The 20,535-nt window shown below is 43.9% G+C and overlaps 1 protein-coding gene across 3 annotated transcripts in view; it reads right to left on the bottom strand.

Moving 5' to 3' along the window:
- Positions 1–15,769: 15,769 nt before the first annotated feature.
- Positions 15,770–20,535, bottom strand: part of PIK3AP1 (phosphoinositide-3-kinase adaptor protein 1) — a 93,935-nt gene continuing 89,169 nt past the window's right edge. For all 3 annotated transcript variants that reach the window (XM_069980481.1, XM_069980482.1, XM_069980483.1), the window contains exons 16-17: positions 19,864–19,970; positions 15,770–17,448 (exon numbers count right to left, since the gene is read on the bottom strand). In XM_069980481.1, the coding sequence (XP_069836582.1) occupies positions 17,388–17,448; positions 19,864–19,970 (168 nt within the window). In that variant the 3' untranslated portion in view covers positions 15,770–17,387. The remainder of the gene's footprint in view (positions 17,449–19,863; positions 19,971–20,535) is intronic.

Genomic DNA, 20,535 nt, shown 5'->3' with positions numbered 1-20,535 from the left:
GAATCCCCCCAAAAGTCACCCCATTTTCGAAAGTACACCCCTCAAAGAAATCATCTTTGGGTAGGATGAGCATTTTGACCCCACATGCATTAGAGGAAAGTATTCAAAATTAGACAGTAAAAATGAAAAACACGAATTTTTCCAATAATATGTTTGTTTAGTTTGAAATTTCTCAATTTCACGAGGAACAAGAGAAAAAAAGTACCCCAAAATTTGTAAAGAAGGTTCTCCTGAATACAACGGTACCCCATATGTGGGCGTAAACCACTGTATGGGCACACAGCAGGGCTCAGAAGAAAAGGAGCGCCAATTAGCTTTTTCAATGCAGATTTTGCTGAAGAAGTTTCTGAGCGCCAGGTGCATTTGCAGCGCCCCTGTACTGTCCGCAGAAGAGAAACCCCCCAAAAGTCACCCCATTTTGGAAAGTACACCCCTCAAAGAATTCATCTTGGGGTGTGGTGACCATTTTGACCCCACAGGTATTAGAGGAAAGTATTTAAAATTAGACAGTAAAAATGAAAAACTTGAATTTTTCCTATAATATGTTTGTTTAGTTTGAAATTTCTCAATTTCACGAGGAACAAGAGAAAAAAAGTACCCCCAAATTTGTAAAGAAGGTTCTCCTGAATACAACGGTACCCCATGTTTGGGCATAAACCACTGTATCACCACACAGCCGGGCTCAGAAAGAAGGGAGCGCCAATTAGCATTTTCAGTTCAGATTTTGCTGAAGAAGTTTCTGAGCGCCAGGTGCGTTTGCAGTGCCCCTGTAGTGTCCGCAGAAGAGAACCCCCCCAAAAGTCCACCCATTTTGGAAAGTACACCCCTCAAAGAATTCACCTTGGGGTGTGGTGACCATTTTGACCCCAAAGGTATTAGAGGAAAGTATTCAAAATAAGACAGTAAAATTGAAAAACTAGAATTTTTCCAATAATATGTTCGTTTAGTTTGAAATTTCTCAATTTCACTAGGAACAGGGGAGAAGCTGCATGCCCATATCTGTAACGCAGGTTCTCCTGAGTAGAACGGTACCCCATATGTGGGCATAAACCACTGTATGGGCACACAGCAGGGCTCAGAAGGGAAGGAGCGCCAATTAGCATTTTCAGTGCAGATTTTTCCAAAGAAGTTTCTGAGTGCCAGGTGCGTTTGCAGCGCCCCTGTAGTGTCAGAAGAATAGAACCCCAGCAAAAGTCACCCCATTTAGGAAAGTACACCCCTGAAAGAATTCATCTTGGGGTGCAGTGAGCGGTTTGACCCCACAGGTATTAGAGGAAAGTATTCAAAATAAGACAGTAAAAATGAAAAACTCGAATTTTTCCAATAATATGTTTGTTTAGTTAAAAATTTCTTAATTTCACGAGGAACAGGAGAGAAAACGTACCCCCAAAATCTGTAACGCAGCTTCTTCTAAGTAAAACGGTATCCCATATGTGGGCATAAACCTCTGTATGGGCACACAGCAGGGCTCAGAAGGAAGGGAGCGCCAATTTGCTGGAGCAAAACCGCAGCTAGTAATAGTTATTAGAATAGCGCAGTTACTAAAATACAATAAAAAATGAGATTACAGGTAATGTGGGGTGGTCAAGGGCAACCTGGGGTGGTCACGGGCAACCTGGGGTGGTTATGGGCAACCTGGGGTGGTTATGGGCAACCTGGGGTGGTTACAGAGAATCTGGGGTGGTTACGGGCAACGTGGGGTGGTTACGGGCAACGTGGGGTGGTTACGGATAAACTAAAGTGCTTATAGGTAATCTGGGATGGATACCTGTAATTTGGGGTCGTTACAGGCAATCTGGCGTGGTTACGGGCAATCTGGAGAGGGTCACTGGCAATTTGGGGTGGTTATAGGCAACGTGCGGTGGTTATAGGCAACGTGCGGTGGTCAGGGGCAACGTGCGGTGGTCAGGGGCAACGTGCGGTGGTCAGGGGCAACGTGCGGTGGTCAGGGGCAACGTGCGGTGGTTAGGGGCAACGTGCGGTGGTTAGGGGCAACGTGCGGTGGTTAGAGGCAACGTGCGGTGGTCAGAGGCAACGTGCGGTGATTAGAGGCAACGTGCGGTGGTTAAAGGCAACGTACGGTGGTTAGAGGCAACGTGCGGTGGTCAGAGGCAGCGTGCGGTGGTCAGAGGCAGCGTGCGGTGGTCAATGGCAACGTGCGGTGGTCAGAGGCAGCGTGCGGTGGTCAGGGGCAACGTGCCGTGGTCAGAGGCAACGTGCGGTGGTCAGGGGCAACGTGCGGTGGTCAGAGGCAGCGTGCGGTGGTCAGGGGCAAGCTGCGGTGGTCAGAGGCAACGTGCGGTGATTAGAGGCAACGTGCGGTGATTAGAGGCAACGTGCGGTGGTTAGAGGCAACGTGCGGTGGTTAGAGGCAACGTGCGGTGGTTAGAGGCAGCGTGCGGTGGTCAATGGCAACGTGCGGTGGTCAGGGGCAGCGTGCGGTGGTCAGGGGCAACGTGCCGTGGTCAGAGGCAACGTGCGGTGGTCAGAGGCAGCGTGCGGTAGTGACGGGCAATCTGGAGGGGGTCACTGGCAATTTGGGGTGGTTACGGTCAAGATGTGGTGGTTATGGGCAACGTGCGGTGGTTACATGTAATCTGGCGTGTTTACGGGCAACCTGCGGCGGTTACGGGCAAACTGGGGCGGATACGGGCAACCTGTGGTGGTTACGGGCAAACTGGGGCGGATACGGGCAACCTGCGGTGGTTACGGGTAATCTGGGAGTAAACCGCAATTATTACTATAATAAAAAGTGTGTTTTATTTTGTTTGTATGTTTTTCACTTTTTCACATTTACACTTTTTCAATTGTACTTTTTTCACTTTCATTTTCACTGTATTACTATGATTACTGTGATATTTTCTATCACAGTAATCATAGTTTAGTGACAGAGACCAAATTGGTCTCTGTCACTTTAAATTTTCAGAGCTAACTGCTTCTGACGCGCATGCGCACATCAGAAGCAGTCAGGACGTCGAGGAGGACGGAGCTCCAGGATCAGGTGAGTATATGGGGAAGGGGGGGTGACTGGGGGGGTGGGGGGGCGACGTGGGGGGGGGCACGGTGACAGGGGATAAAAAGTGCCGGGCAGCACTGGGAACAGGCGATCGGCGGTATATAGTATATACCGCCGATCGCCTGTTCCGGGACCCCACAGGGGGGTCCCCGATCACTGCCCCATGCTCTCCGCTACCTCCGGTGGCGGAGAGCATGGGGTTTTCATTCATTTTTTATTTCTATCGCTGCGAACAAACATCGTTTATTCGCAGCGATGGGGGCGGCCATCTTGGATTTGATGGCCGCCCGGGGAGGGGGGGGGTAGAGATCGGCCACAAGGGGGCTGATCTGAGGTCTGATTAATACTTATTTCATCTCCCCCCACCGTGGATTCAGGAAAGACAGCTTCAAATTCTGTGTCATCATTCTCATTCTTAGTAGATGCTCCAAAAATTTAAAATGAAAATGAAGTATCATCACTGGGATCTACAACCCATCAGGAGAAAATGTTTCTTCTGCAGTTTCATTGATAACATGCTCTCTTCCTCAGAAATTTGTGAAACAGGGAAATGATTTAAATTGATCTGTGTTAATTCTGCACTTGTAGATGCAGTGGACTCTTTGCTCCGTGTTGCTTTTAATGGGGTTGAGGTATTTGTCTGACAGGATCCCTCTATCAAAGATTTCAGATCTTCTAAATTGTCTTGGCTTATTTGAAGCTCTGCTTAGCTTGCTGTTTCAGTCAGAATGGAATCAGTCAGTCTTGTCCTTTTGCTTCTCGGTGAATTTTCTCCATCAATAGACTTAGAACACACATAGGGCCATTAGCCCATAAGGTCCCCCTCTATCTTATAGCGTCCCCTCCTACTGCAGGGGTTGCCAATAGTAGTAAATAGACTTAAAATTGAAGTTTTAATTGTAATAATTAATAACTCCAAAAAATGTTTTTTGTGTGCGAGTATTTAGCATGTACTCTGTGGGTAGCTTAAACGTCCTCAATATCCACAACTGATGTCAAAAGCGATAGTATCCCAGCTAATCTGGGGTGACTGTGGGGTCCGTAGGCCACCTGGGGTCACTACCCAAGATCGCTATTGAACTCAGAGGCGTGCGATGAGGCTACAGCTCACCCAACAGAGACAAAGACCACAGCAGGTGCTGTATGTTACCAAAGTCGCTGCTGTTTAAATACTGACACACTCTGCCCCCGCGACTAGTTTCGCCCTAACACGGGCGTCTTCAGGCACAAGGCAAGTGGCGGTGTGTCCTCGGTAAGCTAGCTATTTTATATGGTCAGTTCATTACATCATGGAGGGTGTGTCGACATTCAGCCAATCAGGGATCTGTACGTCATAGAGAGTGTGTCGATGTTCAGCCAATCATGAAGCTGTACGTCATCTAGTGGGCGGGCATCAAGATTTAACATCAATTATGACTCTAGTAAGTATGATTATTGTATGTATCAATAAAAGATCCACTATGTGTCAATGTAGATCGGGCCGCAACCACACTGCATACAAGCACATACAGCGCTATTGCTGCTATAGTTACTGCTGGTATTCCGGACTCACTTTGTTTACACGCAGTGCCCCGCCTCCGGTAAATACGTAGGAATGGTTCAGTGAGCGCTAATAGCGTTAGTGCATATATATGAATAATAGAGCGTGGCTAACCCCTGTGTCCCATTCCTGCGCTTACGTGATCTCCGGACATTTTGCGCAATTAGAGTAGTACATGCGTAGACTTACCTGTGCTCCATAATATTTACTTACTATCCAGATACTTTGCACAGGTGATATGATAAATGCATAGACTCTCTTTTAATTGACGTCTCTGCTCCATATAAACACTTATATGCTAGCATCGATGTAAAAATATCTCTTACTAATAATTATAGATGAGCTTAAATATGGACCGCACTATCACAGACTACAGATCTCCATATATTCTTTGCTCATATGGATATAACAATATATATATATATCAATGTGTGCCAACCTCGTACTCCACAGATACCATCACCCACCTGGAACTGCGTGTGTGTAATAATTCATAAGAACTCATACTCACAGTTTATCTAATAAAGTAAGGTATACATAGGTAAGTAGAGCCCGAAAATGCTGGAGGTAGTAACTCAAGATAAGTGTAGAGCCCGTACCTATACATCTTATTTGAGAAACAGTATTACTCCCCAATTCATCCCTCTCACATAAAAGTGTATTTCGATCGCTTTCGCGTGCCCGTTTGTAAGCTTTTTTAAGGGGTTTATTGGGATATCCTCGTTCCCGAAATCTACGTTGAAGGTTGTCACATTCCTTTTTGAAATCTGACATATTGGAGCAATTTCGTTTGGCCCTTAAGTATTGTCCAATAGGGATGCTTCTCCGCAAGGGTGTTGGATGCCAGCTATCCCAGTGAAGGAGACTGTTGGTTGATGTGGGCTTACGAAAAATGTTAGTTTGAATAGTCAGGTCATCATCAATCCTGATGGTTAGATCCAAGAAGTTGATGCACTTCTCCTGGAACTCCGAGGTGAAGAGCTTGTGAAAGTCTTGTATGTAAGGATATCTGATTCGGGTATGGTGTCACTCTTTTGCTATTCCGACCTTGCGGACTAGTACGACCTCTATTGTTTTTACGTTTTGTCCCAAACCGTCTATGTCCACCAGGCTCCGAACCAGATTCCTCTGTACCCGAGGTCTCAGATCCTGACTGGTCAGACTGTCTATAGTGTTGTTGTTGTTGTTGTTTCTTATCCTGTTGTTGTTTTTTACATGTATAAGCCTGTCCACTGTCAAAATCCTGCCAGTCCCTGATAAACTTCTGATGTTTCTTATCTTTAATTTCACTCTTGTATTGTTCTAGGTGTCTCTGTAACCTTAGTTCCAATGATACGTATTCTGGGTGAGTATTGAAAGCCCTTATTTCCACAATTTCTTTATCCAACTGTTCCTTAATTTTAATTAGGTATGCTCTTTCGTAGTCGAGTAGATACTTAATCATACGAAGAGAGCTCGCAGTTAATAGTTGTTCCCAACCTTATAGAAAAGTTGTGTCCTCTTTATGAGACTTTGGAAAGATAGAAATACGTAGACCTTGGTGTACAATATTTTTCTGCAGATAGTTTTCAAAACTCGCCACTTCCCACCACGATCTAATGTGAGACTTAAATGTCTAAGTCAAATTTTTAAATGCTCCTTGAATATCTAGATTACTTAGGGGGAGATTTTCTGTAGTAAACACTTGATTCGCTTCAACAATATATGTGTCGCTTTCAAAATTCTGAAATAGAAAGCCTGCCATGCTGCAGGCAGAACAGCATCTAGGCAAAAACGTGGATTAACCCACTTAACGAAACAACTATACATAAATCGATGTTATACAGGGGGGGGAAGAGGGTACAATAACAGACTTAGAACACACATAGGGCCGTTAGCCCAGAAGGGCCCTCTCTATCTTATAGCGTCCCCTCCTACTGCAGGGGTTGCCATTAGTAGTAAATAGACTTAAAATTTAACTTTTAATTGTAATAATTAATAACTCCAAAAAATGTGATATTTAAAACCACAGCGACTTGATGGTAACTAGTATATATTTTTTTGTGTGCGAGTATTTAGCATGTACTCTGTGGGTAGCTTAAACGTCCTCAATATCCACAACTGATGTCAAAAGCGATAGTATCCCAGCTAATCTGGGGTGACTGTGGGGTCCGTAGGCCACCTGGGGTCACTACCCAAGATCGCTATTGAACTCAGAGGCGTGCGATGAGGCTAGAACTCACCCAACAGAGACAAAGACCACAGCAGGTGCTGTATGTTACCAAAGTCGCTGCTGTTAAAATACTGACACACTCTGCCCCCGCGACTAGTTTCGCCCTAACACGGGCGTCTTCAGACACAGGGCAAGTGGCGGTGTGTCCTCGGTAAGCTAGCTATTTTATATGGTCAGTTCATTACATCATGGAGGGTGTGTCGACATTCAGCCAATCAGGGATCTGTACGTCATAGAGAGTGTGTCGATGTTCAGCCAATCATGAAGCTGTACGTCATCTAGTGGGCGGGCATCAAGATTTAACATCAATTATGACTCTAGTAAGTATGATTATTGTATGTATCAATAAAAGATCCACTATGTGTCAATGTAGATCGGGCCGCAACCACACTGCATACAAGCACATACAGCGCGATCGCTGCTAAATAACATAGTTATATAGTTACTGCTGGTATTCCGGACTCGCTTTGTTTACACGCAGTGCCCTGCCTCTGGTAAATACGTAGTAATGGTTCAGTGAGCGCTAATAGCGTTAGTGCAAATATATGAATAATAGAGCGTGGCTAACCCCTGTGTCCCATTCCTGCGCTTACGTGATCTCCGGACATTTACGTGATCTCCATTTTTTTGTGACAATATGAATCTTTACACTGATCACATTTTATTTTGGGGACGTTTTATAGACGATGTCCTGATCCTGTGGGATGGTGACCGGGAGACATTTGATGAATTTGTGAATATTTTGAACACAAATGAGATAGGGATGCTCTTCACCTCGGAGTTCCAGGAGAAGTGCATCAACTTCTTGGATCTAACCATCAGGATTGATGATGACCTGACTATTCAAACTGACATTTTTCGTAAGCCTACATCAACCAACAGTCTCCTTCACTGGGATAGCTGGCATCCAACACCCTTGCGGAGAAGCATCCCTATTGGACAATACTTAAGGGCCAAACGAAATTGCTCCAATATGTCAGATTAAAATATGTCAGGAATGTGACAACCTTCAACGTAGATTTCGGGAACGAGGATATCCCAATAAACCCCTTAAAAAAGCTTACAAACGGGCACGCGAAAGCGATCGAAATACACTTTTATGTGAGAGGGATGAATTGGGGAGTAATACTATTTCTCAAATAAGATGTATAGGTACTTATGACGGACAAAATGAAGCCGTGAGACGTATCCTACAAAGGCATTGGAGCCTACTCACCATGGATGAGGATATTAGAGAAGCTGTGGGACCACGTCCGGCAATAACTTTTCGCAGGGGCCCAAATCTGAAGGACCTCTTGGTGCACAGCCATCAACCCCACACAGTGAGATACGAGCCTACCACACAGAATGAGTGTGGCTCGTTTCCATGTGGCAATTGCTCTTTTTGCCAACTACTCCAACCACTGAATTCACTAACCCAGTGGATGGAAAAATATACCAGATTAGACAAAGAATAACATGTAGGACTAAAAACATCATTTACTGTATACGTTGTGTATGCAGTAGATTGTATGTAGGAAAAACATCACAGGAATTCAGGAGGAGGATATCCAAACATTTAAGTGCAATTCGTACAGGACAGGAGACCCCAATAGCACGTCACATTAGATGCGAGCATGCAGGCGCATGGGAACATCTACGCTTTTGGGGCATCTGTCACTTGAATTTAGGTGAACGGAAGGGAGATATAGATAAGAAGCTGTTACGTGAGGAAGCTAAATGGATATTTAGATTGTCTACACTGAGCCCTAAGGGCCTTAACGAGGGTTTCTCCTTCGCAGCATTCTTATAATACTTGATGTCGCTATTTTGACTTTCAGCTTTTCTTACATTTATTTTACATTATTTTTTCTCTAGATATGTGTTTTGGCTACGCTGTTATGAAATATGGTCATTTAGAATTGAGGTGTGGAATTGAGGTGTGTTCGTGTTGGGGATATGAGATACATCGGGCCGATTTAGTTTGGACCTATTAAATCATACAAGAAGTAAAGTCTTCCCATGCATTTTGAGTCACTATCTCCAGTAATTTGGGCTCTTTATTCGGGCTCTACACTTATCTTGAGTTACTACCTCCAGCATTTTCGGGCTCCACTTACTTATGTATACCTTACTTTATCAGATAAACTGTGAGTATGAGTTCTTATGAATTATTACACGCAGTTCCAGGTGGGTGATGGTATCTGTGGAGTACGAGGTTGGCACACATTGATGTAATATCCATATGAGCAAAGAGTATATGGAGATCTGTAGTCTGTGTTAGTGCGGTCCATATTTAAGCTCATCTAACCACCCATTTCTAATGGGAGCGTTCAGTACTCCCTGGAGGCACATACATATAATTGATAGTAAGAGATATTTTTACATCGATGCTAGCATATAAGTGTTTATATGGAGCAGAGACCTCAATTTAAAGAGAGTCTATGCATTTATCATATCACCTGTGCAAAGTATCTGGATAGTAAGTAAGTATTATGGAGCACAGGTAAGTCTACGCATGTACTACTCTAATTGCGCAAAATGTCCGGAGATCACGTAAGCGCAGGAATGGGACACAGGGGTTAGCCACGCTCTATTATTCATATATATGCACTAACGCTATTAGCGCTCACTGAACCATTCCTACGTATTTACCGGAGGCGGGGCACTGCGTGTAAACAAAGCGAGTCCGGAATACCAGCAGTAACTATATAACTATGTTAATTAGCAGCGATCGCGCTGTATGCGCTTGTATGCAGTGTGGTTGCGGCCCGATCTACATTGACACATAGTGGATCTTTTATTGATACATACAATAATCATACTTACTAGAGTCATAATTGATGTTAAATCTTGATGCCCGCCCACTAGATGACGTACAGCTTTATGATTGGCTGAACATCGACACACTCTCTATGACGTACAGATCCCTGATTGGCTGAATGTCGACACACCCTCCATGATGTAATGAACTGACCATATAAAATAGCTAGCTTACCGAGGACACACCGCCACTTGCCCTGTGTCTGAAGACGCCTGTGTTAGGGCGAAACTAGTCGCGGGGGCAGAGTGTGTCAGTATTTTAACAGCAGCGCCTTTGGTAACATACAGCACCTGCTGTGGTCTTTGTCTCTGTTGGGTGAGCTCTAGCCTCATTGCACGCCTCTGAGTTCAATAGCGATCTTGGGTAGTGACCCCAGGTGGCCTACGGACCCCACAGTCACCCCAGATTAGCTGGGATACTATCGCTTTTGACATCAGTTGTGGATATTGAGGACGTTTAAGCTACCCACAGAGTACATGCTAAATACTCGCACAAAAAAAAATATATACTAATTACCATCAAGTCGCTGTGGTTTTAAATATCACATTTTTTGGAGTTATTAATTATTACAATTAAAACTTCAATTTTAAGTCTATTTACTACTATTGGCAACCCCTGCAGTAGGAGGGGACGCTATAAGATAGAGGGGGACCTTATGGGCTAATGGCCCTATGTGTGTTCTAAGTCTGTTATTGTACCCTCTTCCCCCCCCCCCCCCCCCTGTATAGCATCGATTTATGTATAGTCTTCTCCATCAATGTCACAATCAGATTTGTCACAAACATAAACAGTATTTTGGGTCAAGTAATGAAATTGCACAAAAGAGCCCGTGGAGCCTCATTTAAGAGTCTCAAAACACAGGACTAGTCAGATATCCCTCCGGGAAGACCCAGCCAGGGGGTAGCTCCTGTAGGAAAATGACAAGGGAAAAACCAAAGCTGGGTATCCATCCACAGACAGCTGTTTCTGAGTGTTGGCCATCATCTGTGTGGAGCAGGATTCTGGCTAGGTGAGAGCAATGCCTAGTAGAGCCATGTGGGAAACAGATCACTGATCTCAGGGAAACCAGACAAAGATAACACTGTCGGCTGCCAACCAAATCCTAGGTGCATTGCTCCCTGGGAAATACCAATATGCAAATTGGTATATTCAAATCTTAAATATGCCTCATTTAAGAGTCTCAAAACTTAGGACTAGCCAGATATGCCTCCGGGAAGGACCCAGCCAAGGGGTGGCTCCTATAGGGAAACCACCAAAACCACTATATTAAGTGGCCCTATAAGTCAATGCAATGACAAGCGAAAAAAGGCCAAGTATCCATCCACAGACGGCTGTTTATGTTTGTTGGGCCTCATCATAGTGGAGCAGGATTCTACAATTGTATTGCATATATAAGTCCCTTAGAGGACTTATATATGTAATGTTCTGATTGCATATACTGATGAATGTTATGATTGGCTGGCTAGCACCGTTCCAGCCTATCAGCATTGAGATTCATTATGGGAGGGGGGTAGCCGTCAGTGTGCCCCTTGACATAGCTGCAGCTGCTGGCAGAAGTCCGCATACCGTCCTCAGTGTGTGTGTGTGTGTGGTGGGCTTGGTTTCTGTGCAGCCACTGTTCTGTCATAAAAAAGAAGCAAAGCAGCAGCTATATGAAAGGGCACACTCTTGGCTACACCACATGCAGGCACAGTATCCCTCCATCCCCATAATGAATATCAAAGCTGTTTGGAACGCTGTGCCTGCCTGTGGTGTAGCCAAGAGTGTGCCCTTTCATATAGCTGCTGCTTTGCTTCTTTTTTATTACAGAACAGTGGCTGCACAGAAACCAAGCCCCCCCCCCCCACACACACACACTGAGGACGGTATGCGGACTTCTGCCAGCAGCTGCAGCTATGTCAAGGGGCACACTGCTAGCAGGAATCTGCATACCGTCCTCAGTGTGTGTTGGGGGGTGTAGGGGGAACGCTGCGCCTGCATGTGCTGTGGCTGTCATTGTGCCTGTTCATATAGCTGCTTCTTTTCCTCTTCTTTTTGACCCCCCCCCCCCGCATCCCTACACACACACTGAGGATGGTATGCGGACTCCTGCCAGCAGCAGCTATATGAAAGGGCACACTGACGGCTACCACACATGCAGGCACAGCGTTCCTTCGTCCCTATGAGGAATCTCATTACATGCTGATTGGCTGGCTAGCTCCGTTCCAGCCTATCAGCATTGAGATTAAGTATGGGATGGGCAAACGCTGTGCCTGTAGCGTAGCCGAGAGTCTGCCCTTTCATATAGCTGCTGCTCCTCTTCTATATGGAAAAACAGTTGCCTTCACAGAAATTATGCCCCTCTGTTTCCCCCCTTCCTACTTACCCCGGTCCTGCACAGCATTGTGTGTAGCCAATGAGGCTGCAGCAGTGCTCTGCAGCCAAAAAGAAAAGGGAGAGCTAGGCATAGGCACAGTAGGAATCCCTTTAGTTGACTTCACTGGACCGGAAGAAGAGAAGATCCAGGACGTCACAGGAAAAAGATCGGGAGCAAGAGGATCACGTGACCCCCTGCGCGCGTGATGCAATCACGATGGGGCGATTCCTTCCTACTGACTATGCCTCAGCGACATGATCAGATCAGCAATCCTTTACTCTGGGCTCCAGCAGCCCTTAGTAATTAAGCACTTATTGCAGAGATCAATGCAGTACCTATGTATTGCATTAATCTTTATGAGCAATCAGTGCATTGTTTATAGAAGTCCTACAAATTACTGTTAATTTTTTTTGTTAATAAAAAATGCCATCCCATAAATGAAAGTTTAAATCACCCCTTTATCCCATATTATAAATAAAAGTAAACATATTTGCTACTGCGACATGCGTAATCATCCAAACCATTAAATTATCACATTCCTGATCTCACATGGTAAATGGCATAAGCTCAAAATTGCTGATTTTTGGTAACATCAACGTTAGAAAAATTTGAATAAAAGTTGAAAAACATGATCAAAAAGTAGCATATAAGCAATTTAACCACTAATAGAAAGTACGGATCATAGTTCAAAAAATGATACCTCAAATAGCCCCATAGACCAAAAATATATAAGTGTTATAAGGATAGCAATAGAGCCATTTTAAACACATTAGGAGGTAAGTAGTGATTGGATATTATGTTCCCCCCTGCCGTCCTACAAATTTTAAAAATGGTAAAAAAAAATAAAAATGGCAGGGGGTGGGGGGGGGGACATAATTAACAACCTATACTTACCAGTCCCTGTGCCTTTGCAGCACCATGACCTGCTCTGAACCCCCACGGGGATTCTTTATCTCTCCCCTCCTGCTAAGTCACAATCCGGTTGATGGATGTCCCGCTCAGCCAGACAGTGGCCATGGCCCAGGTGCTAGTGCAAATGTTGTGTGAAGCTGGTGGGCTCTGGTGTTTTGGGGCTACTTGATACAGTGACCAGGAGTTGCCTGGACAAACAGACACCGAACCTTTAGTAGAACGATGGTAAGGTGCAAGCGAGGGCGCGGGTGCAGTGACAAAGATGTCCTGGACTTAAACAGTGCATATCTTTACTGAAAATACCTCTGTGCAATACAAGAATAAAAACTGTTCTGGTTACCAGTGCTAGTGCAAAAAATATACTTGGCAATACTCCTTTAGAAAAACAACCAGAGGTAGAGGTAGAGCAGCCAGTGATAAGAGAGAGTGAAGACTTGCCTTGAGAGAGAGCGTGGTATAGGGGGCGAGTAGGAGCCTTCTGCCTCTCAGTATCCTGCAATGTAGCCATCCTGCAAGATAGTACAAGTCCTGGGCCTTTGTATCTAAGTGTAGCTCCCACTGAAGCATTACACCAACACCACACCAAAGAGTGTGTCAGTAAGTTGCCACAAATCTTAGTATCTTCGACTTACTGGGAATCACTTCTCTGCCTTTTCCTTAGGGGGTGACTGTCCTGAGTAAAGAATATCCCTGACTTATGCAAGGGTGTTCCTATGATGACCAGTTACCCCACCTCTTGGGTTTAGCACTGCATCCTAGCTAGTTACTTCTTAACTTAGAAAAGAGGTGAAGTCCCTGTTTAGGGCTGTGGCCTAAGCCAGGCTAAGCCAGGAACCTGTGTCTTGTCCTAGCCACTTTAGAGAGAAACTGACCTCAACTGCCCACCTGACAGGAAATCCCTACTTTATATAGAGTGGTGTGACAGGAAGTGTGTGTGAGAGAGAAGTGAAGTGTACAGAAAGTCTGTTTGATAAAACATCACATATAAGAACATAGCTTAACCTTGCTTCATATACTGCAGCCGTGCCAGGGGGAGTGAGACACCTAGTGGCTGCAGTAGAGATTGCAGCTAAAATGACTTGGTGTAACCCCTGAACAAGCTAGTTTTACCTGGGTGTGTAAAGACAAGAAGAAACACTCGTAGTGGGACACTACACAGTGACTGGGGTGGTCACTGACTGGCTATCTTCAACCGTTTCCTGGCGTATCATTACATAGTAAGAAATGGGGAGAAGATGACATCCGGCAGGGTATGGGAGCTCAGTAAGTATAGGTTGTTTATTATGCTCCCCCACCCCCTGCCAGCCCTGTAATTATTAATCTGGACAGAGTACTCCGTTAAGTTGTTTTTCTATTTTATCAAATACTTATTTCATGCAATAAAATGCAAAATAATTATATAAAAATCAAATAATGTTACTTACTGGAATTTTTTTTATAGATTCTATTTCTCACAGGTGAAGTGTACTTATGATTATTACAGACCTTTTCATTATTTGTAGGTGGGAAAACTTGCAAAACTAGAAGTGTATGGAATACTTATTTTCCCCACTGTAGGTCTCATTAGGGTCAGAAATGTAAGCCAAGGGCTGGGTGATTATGGCCTAATTCAGCATCACGATTAATTAAACATGTATCCTCGATTACAATTATTAAACAATTATTATACATGCCCCTTTTATAAGCCACCCCCCTTTTACAAGCGACAACCATCTGGGTGTGCCAAACTGCAGAATTTTTGTTTGTTATTTCTGTCTTGTTTATTTGCACTAAATATGCAAAAAAAGGGGTCAGTGGAGCCTCAATTGTGAGTCTCAAAACACAGGAAGAGCCAGATATCCTTCCAGGGAAGGAAACCTGTTGCCAAGGGGTGCCTCCTAGTGGTGAGATCACCAAACCACGCTGATACCTAGCCCCTTAAGTCCTACTTGGTTGTGAGTATTGGAACATAAATAAGGAAATACCAGGGTATAGCGACATGACAAGGGTTTTCCAAGGCAGGCATCCATCCACAGACAGCTGTTTAGGAATATTTGCCCCTCTTCAGTGTAGAGCAGGATTCTGGCAAACGGGGGCAATGAAAAATAGACCAACAAAAGACAAGAATCAATGAGCTAAGGGAGCTCAGTTAATTGCACAAAAGCAGCACTAGTGCTGCTATCCCCTGTAATCGATGGCCTCTCTGCTGCTGCCCCTATAATGGATAACCCTCTGCTGCCCACAATAAATATGCATTGCCCCCTGCTGTCCCCAATATACATGACCCCTGCTCCCCCCAATAACCATGCATAACCCCCTGCAGTGCTGCCCCCCAATATACATGGACTGGTCCCATGATGATTTTGGAATATATAAAAAGAAGAAAAAAAACTCACCTGCCACATGCTCCCCACTGGGCTGGACTGGAGGCTGCTGTAGAGAGATTGCCCTCTCTTAGTGCTCGACTCTACTCTCGGGCAGTGCATGCTTCTAACGCTGCCAGTGCCTTAGTCCCAGTCGCCTGGAGCGAAAATTGTGTGTGTGCACAATTCAGCAGTGCACTCATGTGAGTATCCAGGCCAGGGGTAGTCCATGATTTCTGAGATGTCGCTGCTGCAGCAAATTTACTCAGGGGCTCACCGGAGAAACCTCCCCTGAGTGATGTGCTGAGTTAATTTACTAATGTGGGTGGTTTGGACAACATGGGCCCCCTCCATTAATGAATTGTTAGTTTTGTAACTGTAGTTCCCTGTATTAAAGGGGATAGCCAAGATATAATATCCAATATGGCTGCTTTCTTCCAAGAACATCACCACACCTGTATTACAACTCTCTAATACACTTCTCTAAAGAGAATAGTGTTGCTGTTTCTGGTAGAAAGCAGCTATGAGTTTCTGGCCCTAGTAGAACCCCCTTAAAATAGAAATGCTGCAGTTTAGAAACACACTATATTGATTGCACCAAAAAGTTTAATATTTCTCAGGATAAAGATATAAGTATACAGTAATTAGACATATAAATATAGATACAGATAATCTGGTATATAAAACATGGTGGTTTATCCTGTTAAAGTGGTGCCAAATTAAAAAAAGAAGCTATAACCAGTTAAATTCTCTCCTCTTCCAGCACCACCGTTCTTCCATAGGCTTTGTTTACATGGCTGCAGCAATGATGTTCCGTATAACCCATGTCAAGGCTACAGCCTATCACTGGTATCAGGGGTCTTGTTTTATACACAGGGTTAGTGAAATTAAACTTCCCCAGCTCAGACAACAGAAAGCACTTCACATGATGCATTCACCATGTATTAAAAAAAAAAAAGAAAAGAAAAATTGTTCACTGTTCAAAATGTCCACTTTGACAAAAATACTCCATTTGCATGTTTTGCCCTGCTGAACGGTAGTCAGCTTTAAACACTACAACATGCTGGTGAATGCTGACCTTCAGATCTGACACTGATGCAGGTCTGTAATGGTGCATTTACACAGACAGATTTATCTGACAGATCTTTGAAGCCAAAACCAGGAACAGACTATAAACAGGGATCAGGTCATAAAGGAAAGACTGGGATCTATCCTCTATTCAAATCCATTGCTGGCTTTGGCTTCCAAAATCTGTCAGATAAATCTTTCTGTGTAAACGCACCCTAACAATAGACCTGGTCCTTGGGGAAACCTCATAACCAGAAGTTAAATGGAGTTGTTGAGAAATGGCTGATCACCTGTGCACAGTGTCGGACTGGCCCACCAGAGAACCAGAGGATCCTCCAGTGGGCCCCCAGCTTTAGAACCTATAAAAACACTGACTGACATGTTGTTTCTAACTCGTTCTTCATTGGTGGGCCCCCAGGATCATTTCCTCTGGTGGGCCCCATATACCCTGGTCCGACACTGCCTGTGCATCTGTGAAAGACTGAATATATATGCAAAAGAAATACCCTATCGGTGACTTTTTGAACAAAAATTTTTATTGAATAAATGGCAAGTACATCTTTTAAAGTACCTGTTGTTCAATTTTTCTTCTCATTTGGAGCAGCATAACACCCTCCAACAGAGTTGGGGAAATTTAATTTTGTCAAGCCTGTACTGAAGAGATCAGCGGTAATGATCAGAAGTCATGTAAACAAAGGCAGTGTAGAGGACTAAAGCAGTGGTACTGGACGTGGTGGGAAATTACATAAGTGAGTATAGCTTCTTTTTATTATAGCACAATAACAAGCAGTAGGACAATTGTTAGTTAAGTTTTGTAAACTGCTTTAACAAGAAAATGAAAATGTTGTTAATGGTAAAGTGGTAAAACACCCCTACACAAGATATCAGGTTTTCTCTATAACTTCTGGTCTTCAACATCCTGTGATCATGTGGATATCCATTTCTGAGTAGCGGATTAGTGGCCCCTCACCCTCCTTTGGATGGTTGATCCAAATTAGATGGGAAACAAATAACTGAGTTGCCTATATAGCTCCTATGGAGTCCGTTTTTTAAGTCAGTGGCAAAGATGATACATTTGACACGTTCACACCTAAAGAATCTGTAGTCTGCTGGTGCACAATATTCTCCATGCCAATTCTCAGTTTCGGCCTCTAGGTGGCACTGGAGGGACATTTCTGTCAGATGTTGCTGGAGGTGGCCTAGAATATGGAAAAAAAAAGTTATTGCACCAAAATACTAAGCGTTTCTGTTATTTTTCACAGAAAGAATAACCTTATTCTTGAACATACTAAACCCCACAAGAAAACTGGTCTAAGCAAATTAGTCAGTTTAACCCCATCCATGAGTTTTTACTTTTTAGATTTTGCTGATTAAGGCTATGTTCACACAAAGTATCAGACCGGCCGTTCCGTGACCCCGGGTACTTTTACGTAGTGTGAACATAGCCTAATAGTAATTTGTTGCTTTTTTAATATTGACTTCGGTAGGTAAAAAAAAATTCACAATAAATCCAGTTTTCCACATTTAGCTGTGGAAACATTGAAGATCTGCAACAAGCTATGCAGGTGCAGAAAAAAGCGGCTTGGCTTTGGTTAAGGGAAGTATGGCATGGCATTAGGGTAGCGCGGGAAGAAGGACCAACTTGTAGCGCAGTAGTTGGACTAAATTTAGTATACAGTGCCTTGTGAAAGTATTTGGCCTCCTTGATCTTTTAAACCTTTTGCCACATTTCTGGCTTCAAACATAAAGACATAAAATATTTTTTTTTGTAAAGAATCAACAAGTGGGACACAATGGGGAAGTGGAACATAATTTATTGGATCTTTTAAACTTTTTTAACAAATGAAAAATTGAGTGTACAAAATTATTTGTCCCCTTGGGTTAATACTTTGTAGCGCCACCTTTTGCTGCGATTACATCTGCAAGTCGATTGGGGTATGTCTCTATCAGTTTTGCACATTCAGAGACTCTTCCTTGCAAAACATTGGAACTCATTGAAGGTTGGATGAGGTTGGTTGTCTTACTGGAACTTAAATCTCTGTCCCAATTGTAGGTCTTGTGCAGTCTCCAACAGGTTTTCTTCCAGAATGGTCCTGTATTTGGCTCCCTCCATCTTTCCATGAGTTAACCATCTTCCCTGTCCCTGCTGAAGAAAAGCAGGCCCAAACCATGATGCTACCACAACCATGTTTGACAGTGAAGATGGTGTGTTCAAGGTGATGAGCTGTGTTGCTTCTATGCCAAATATATCGTTTTGCATTGTCACCAAAAAGTTTGATTTTTGATTTCATCTGATCAGAGCACCTTCTTCCACATGTTTGGTGTGTCTCCCAGGTAGCTTGTGGCAATCTTTAAATGAGACTTTTTATGGATATCTTTGAGAAATAGCTTTCTTCTTGTCACTCTTCCATAAAGCCAGATTTGTGCAGTGTATGACTGATTGTTGTCCATGGAAAGACTCACCCACCTCAGCTGTAGATCTCTGCAGTTCATCCAGAGTGATCACGGTTCTCTTAACTGCATCTCTGATCAGTCTTCTCCTTGTTCGAGATAAAAGTTTAGAGGGACGGCTGGGTCTTGGTAGATTTGCAGAGGTCTGATACTCCTTCCATTTCAATATGATTGCTTGCTAAGTGTTCTTTGAAATGTTTAAAACTTTTTGTATCAAAATCCGGCTTTATTCTTCTCCACAACAGTATCTCGGACCTGCTTGGTGTGTACCTTGCTCTTCATGATGCTCTCTGCGCTTTAAACAGAACATACATACATGTAGATTCTATTTATCATCATCAGTCAGTTAGGACAACATTGGCTCATTCAGTGATCCTCACGGAACTTCTGGAGGGAGTTTGCTGCACTGAAAGTAAAGGGGTCAAATAATATTGCACGCTCCACTTTTCAGGTTTTTGTTTGTTAAAAAATTTAAAAGATCCAATACATTTGGTTCCACTTCACGATTGTGTCCCACCTGTTTTTCATTCTTAACAAAGAACAAAAAACTCTTATCTTTATGTTTGAAGCCTGACATGTGGCAAAAGTTTGAAAAGTTCAAGGAGGCCAAATACTGTCAGAAGGCACTGTACCTGTCATTATGAATCCTCACCTGATTGGCATGTATTTACTTCTGCTGCCAGAAGATCACATGACTATAGATAGCACCATCATGGAGGATATGGTGATTTTTAGGCATTCAGCTCAAAGATCCCCAAGATTGTCATCTTTATGACATGTCAGAAGAAACACTGGGTGAAACATCTTTTTCAATTACTAATAATAAAATATTTTTTTTCATTTTCTTCACCTCTCAACTGTGTCTAGCTACCCTATTTTCTTGTAGTTCTACTGGCGCGTGGTCTCCTACCCTCGCTTAGTTACTTGTTGGTTTTAGAAAAAGGGTCTGGAGGTTGACAGTGGGTCTTTTTTCATCTATACCTACAGTTGTGACATGTCCGCTATCAATATGTGTTTTGTATCATACTATATTTAAACTCTTTTGTGTATGGAGATGATGTTGCTGATAACTGTCCATTGGTGGGAAAATGGTTTGAATAAAAAAAAAAATATATATACTGTTTTTACAGTAGCATATGATGAGTTTTATTGTGCAGAATTACCTTCTAGTGTTTCTGGGTTGCATCCTGGGTGGTCTGGGTGGGGGTGTTTCTTCTGGCAAGGAATTCCTAGGTTTAGGTTGCTGTGGATGTTCTGAGACTTCATTATCCTATATAATTAATAATAAAATCATTTTACTATAAGGTGTTTAATTCCATAATAATAGAGTCTAATGCTGGGTTTCACAGAACGATTATCATGCGAATTTGCACGATAACGATCGAATTCGAACGATAATCGTACGTGTAAACGCAGCGAACGATCGTTCCGTGTAAACAGTCGTCGCGAAAGTCCGGCCGCCCGCAGCTCGGCCCCCCGCTCATCCGCAGCCCCCTGCGCCGGCTCAATCACCACCCCTGCCGCCCGGATTGCCACCCCCACTGCTCCAATCGCCACCCCCGCAGCCGCTGCTCCGATCGCCCCCGCTGCTCTGATCGCCCCCGCCGCCCCGGCCACGAGCATACCTTACCTGCTCGGCGTAGTGGGTGTTCGAAATTCCCGGCTCCCCTCTTCAGTGCATTGATTGGCTGAAGAGGGGAGCCGGGAATTTCAAACAGCTCCTCTTCAGCCAATCAGTGCTGAAGAGGGGAGCCGGGAATTTCTAACACCCGCTACGCCGAGCAGGTAAGGTATGCTCGTGACCGGGGCAATCGGAGCGGCGTCGGCAATCGGAG

This window comes from Dendropsophus ebraccatus, chromosome 8, assembly GCF_027789765.1.
Source record: "Dendropsophus ebraccatus isolate aDenEbr1 chromosome 8, aDenEbr1.pat, whole genome shotgun sequence".
Classification (NCBI taxonomy): domain Eukaryota; kingdom Metazoa; phylum Chordata; class Amphibia; order Anura; family Hylidae; genus Dendropsophus; species Dendropsophus ebraccatus.
The sequence above is the reverse complement of the archived record's forward strand: the minus strand, read 5'-3'. Positions and strand labels throughout refer to the sequence as shown.